The sequence below is a fragment of the Emiliania huxleyi genome (genome assembly GCF_000372725.1).
Source record: "Emiliania huxleyi CCMP1516 chromosome Unknown EMIHUscaffold_2063, whole genome shotgun sequence".
NCBI lineage: Eukaryota > Haptophyta > Isochrysidales > Noelaerhabdaceae > Emiliania > Emiliania huxleyi.
In genome coordinates, this window is record NW_005200540.1 from 1 (window position 1) to 3,244 (window position 3,244).

The 3,244-nt window shown below is 64.3% G+C and overlaps 2 protein-coding genes across 2 annotated transcripts; one reads left to right on the forward strand and one right to left on the reverse strand.

Annotated features, from left to right (window-relative positions):
- Positions 1 to 95: 95 nt before the first annotated feature.
- Positions 96 to 1,089, forward strand: VPS52_2 (vacuolar protein sorting protein 52; the record flags this gene model as incomplete). The annotated part of the gene is made up of 3 exons (XM_005781115.1): positions 96 to 221; positions 293 to 382; positions 697 to 1,089. Coding segments are annotated over 3 exons (609 nt in total), but the record flags the coding sequence as incomplete, so codon positions are not given.
- Positions 1,090 to 2,856: 1,767 nt separating this feature from the next.
- Positions 2,857 to 3,200, reverse strand: EMIHUDRAFT_123291 (hypothetical protein; the record flags this gene model as incomplete). The annotated part of the gene is made up of 1 exon (XM_005781116.1): positions 2,857 to 3,200. A coding segment is annotated over one exon (344 nt), but the record flags the coding sequence as incomplete, so codon positions are not given.
- Positions 3,201 to 3,244: the final 44 nt, after the last annotated feature.

Below are 3,244 nucleotides of genomic sequence, written 5' to 3' on the forward strand. Positions count from 1 at the left end.
GGCGCCGCGCCTCGCCCGCACCGCCCCTCGCAAGGAACACCCTCGCCCCCCCCCCCCCTCGCCCGCTCACCGGAAGGCTGGTGGCGCGCGGTCAGGCGCCCGAGACCGCGCCGCACTACGTCGCCCGCCGGTACGCGGAGCTGGTCGCGTCGCTGCGCAGCCTCAAGGTTGCGTCGGTCGAGCCGATGCTTGGCTCCATCCTGCGCGTGCTGTGGACCGAGGTCGCGCTCCTCTCTCACAGCCGCGGCTCCCGGTCTCCTCCTTCTCGAGGCTTGCTCTCTCTCTCTGTTAGGTCGAGAAGCTCCTCTCCGAGCGACTCGCGAGGCAGCACCCGACCCTCAAGCACCAGGCGGCGCTGCTCATCAACAACTACGACCTCGTCGTCCACACCCTCGCCGAGCGCGGCGCCAGGGGAGAGGAGTCGACCCACTTCGAGCAGCTCCTCGACCAGGCGACCGCCCGCCCGCTCACTTCCCCGCTTCACACACCTCCCCGCTCCAAACACTCCCCGACTCACACACCTCCCCGCTCCACACACCTCCCGCCTCCACACACCTCCCCGCTCCACACACCTCCCGCCTCCACACACCTCCCCGCCTCCACACACCTACCGCCTCCACACACCTCCCCGCTCCACACACGCACCTGCCGACGCCGGCCTCCGCCCTCCCCTCCGCCCCCTTCTCCGCCCCGCAGGTCAAGACGGTCTTCGTGGAGGAGCAGCTCCTCGCCGACAACGGCAAGATGATCAGCTTCGTCAAGCAGGCCGAGCCCCTGCTCGTGCCCGGCGCGCCGCCCGAGGACGCGGCCAAGGTGGACAAGGGGGCGATGGAGCACCTCACGCGCGAGTTTTACGACAAGTGGAAGGCGGGCATCGAGGCGATCCACCGCGACGTGGTCCAGTCCTTCTCCAACTTCAAGCTCGGGATGGACATCCTCAAGCAAGTGCTCACCCAGCTCCTGCTCTACTACACGCGCTTCCTCGACCTCGTCAAGCAAGCCTTCCCGCACGGGCCGCCCTTCGCGCAGTACATCCTCTCCATCCCCACGCTGATGAACGAGATCAAGCACTTCTCGAGAAATTTCTAGCGCCCAGCCGCCCGCCGGTGGGGGAGAGGCCTCTGAGCTGCAGAGGACTGGCGCTCTCTGTGTCGAGTCGACGCCTTTAGTCGTGACGTCGTCCTTGAAACCCCTATTGTCGCGCATCGCGCGCGCTGTCGCATGTGATGTCTCGTGTATTACTGTGTCTCCAGACTCCACCGCGCACGAAAGTCGTGAGTCGACTGTCGGACACATAGAGGCAAGAGAGGGAGACAGCTCAGCGGCCAGCGCGCAGCGGCCCAGCGCGCTCTCCTCTACCGCTCTAGCGGAAATAAATAAATAAAAACGGTCAAACTCTGAGACGAGATGGGATTTAGGGACATGTGTCCCCGCCCTGCACGATCTTGGTGTGAGGGATCTTCTCAATCCGTCCCCGCTCACCCCTGGTAACTACCCGACACTAGAAGAGCAGCAAGAGTTGGGGCTATGGTCGCGGGAGAGCCGCGCTGCGCCGCGTGGGCGCGCCTACACCGCGCTTGCTCCGCTCGCCACCTCTCGCAAAAAGGTCCAAAGTCATAGCCATCACCTCCTCCGGCAAGTCCTTTTCGCCTATCTCGCCGTCCCTCCATGCCTGGTAGAGCTCGTCGTCATAGCCATTAATTTATTGGATATTGCCGATCACAGCCTGCTGCACTTGCGTCGTGCTCTCGTGCACAACCCCTGCCACCCTATCCCGCGCCTCAGCGTCGGAAAATTTTCGAGCTCGGAGTCATACCCGGAAGCAGGCGCAGACGGCCGCGGAGATTTGGCAGGCGGCGAGGTGGGGGAGGGAGAGCGCGGCGGTGCGCGCTCGGTGCTCCCGCTCTGGTGCCAGAACGCAGAAGCGAGAAGGGCCAGAGCGTGCTAGCGGACCAGGCCAGGATCCGGACCCAGGCACACCCAATCCACAAAAAAAACGCCCAGCAGACGCGCACCATCCCTAGTCTGGCCGATTTTTTCGCGGTATCCGCGGCGGGATATGGCGGGATATGGCGGGATATGGCGGGATATGGCGGGATATGGCGGGATACCGGGAGATACACGCGGATATGATGAGATACGGAGCCCCCACGATGTGTTCACGACAACGTCCGTGAAGCGTGAAACCGCAAATCGGACGCGACGGGCGAACTTCGCGCTTCGACGGCCCCGCTTGTCGAGCACATATCATTCTCCCCTTTTCGAGCGCACGCGACGTCTAAGTTTCTTTTTTGCCGTCGCGCTCTGCGGCCGGAGCGCGGAGAGGCCGGGCTGCTCGGCGTGAGGCGGGCAGGATACGGCGGGATATGGCGGGATATGGCGGGATATGGCGGGATATGGCGGGATACGGTCAGATATGGAGAGATACATCAAGAACAAGATACCGCAAAAAAATCGGCCAGACTACCTAGGGCTCGCACCACACGTCAGCGACGCGGGACGCGCCGATCGATTCTCAACGAGATTTGACATTTGTCCGCAGCGCGCTTAGCGTTTTACGCGACCGCGAACAGCTCCGACGCACACACACGCACACCGCGCAAACCGGCGGCCAACCCCGAACGCGCGCGCAACGTGGCGCTACCGCGTCGAGACTCGAGAGTGTTGCACCTGTGTTGCGCGGCGCCGCGCGCGGACTAGCTGAGCGACAGAGCGAGACTCGCGTACGGTGCTCGGAGGGAGGTCTCTGTGCACGTACTACATACCACTGTACAGCGCGGCTACAGTACGCCACGCAATCCAAGTCTCACAGTTCCGTACACGCGGTATGGGGTATGGCGCTTGCAACTTGCATGGTCACGCCCCGCGGGGAGGGTGGCTCGCCACTGCGTCCGCCAGCTCCAAGAAGGAGCTCACGACGACGGTTGGGCCCGGGCTGTCTGCCCACGGATCCATGACGTAGTTCGGCCGCTCGCCGCGCTTCATCCACGCCGTCCTCCAGCCGCACGCGGCGGCGCCGAGGATGTCGAACGGGTTGCTCGAGACGAGCCACGTGTCCTCCTCCGAGGAGCCTGCCCGCTCCATCAGATAGGCGTACGTCGCGGCGTGCGGCTTGAAGACGGGCGACGGCATGTCGTCCACGACCACGGTGTCCACGAAGCTGCCGCTCAGCTCTGCGTTTGCGAGCAGGCAGCGCACGTCTGAGCTCGTCCCGTTGGAGAAGGCGTAGCAGCGGTGGTTCGCC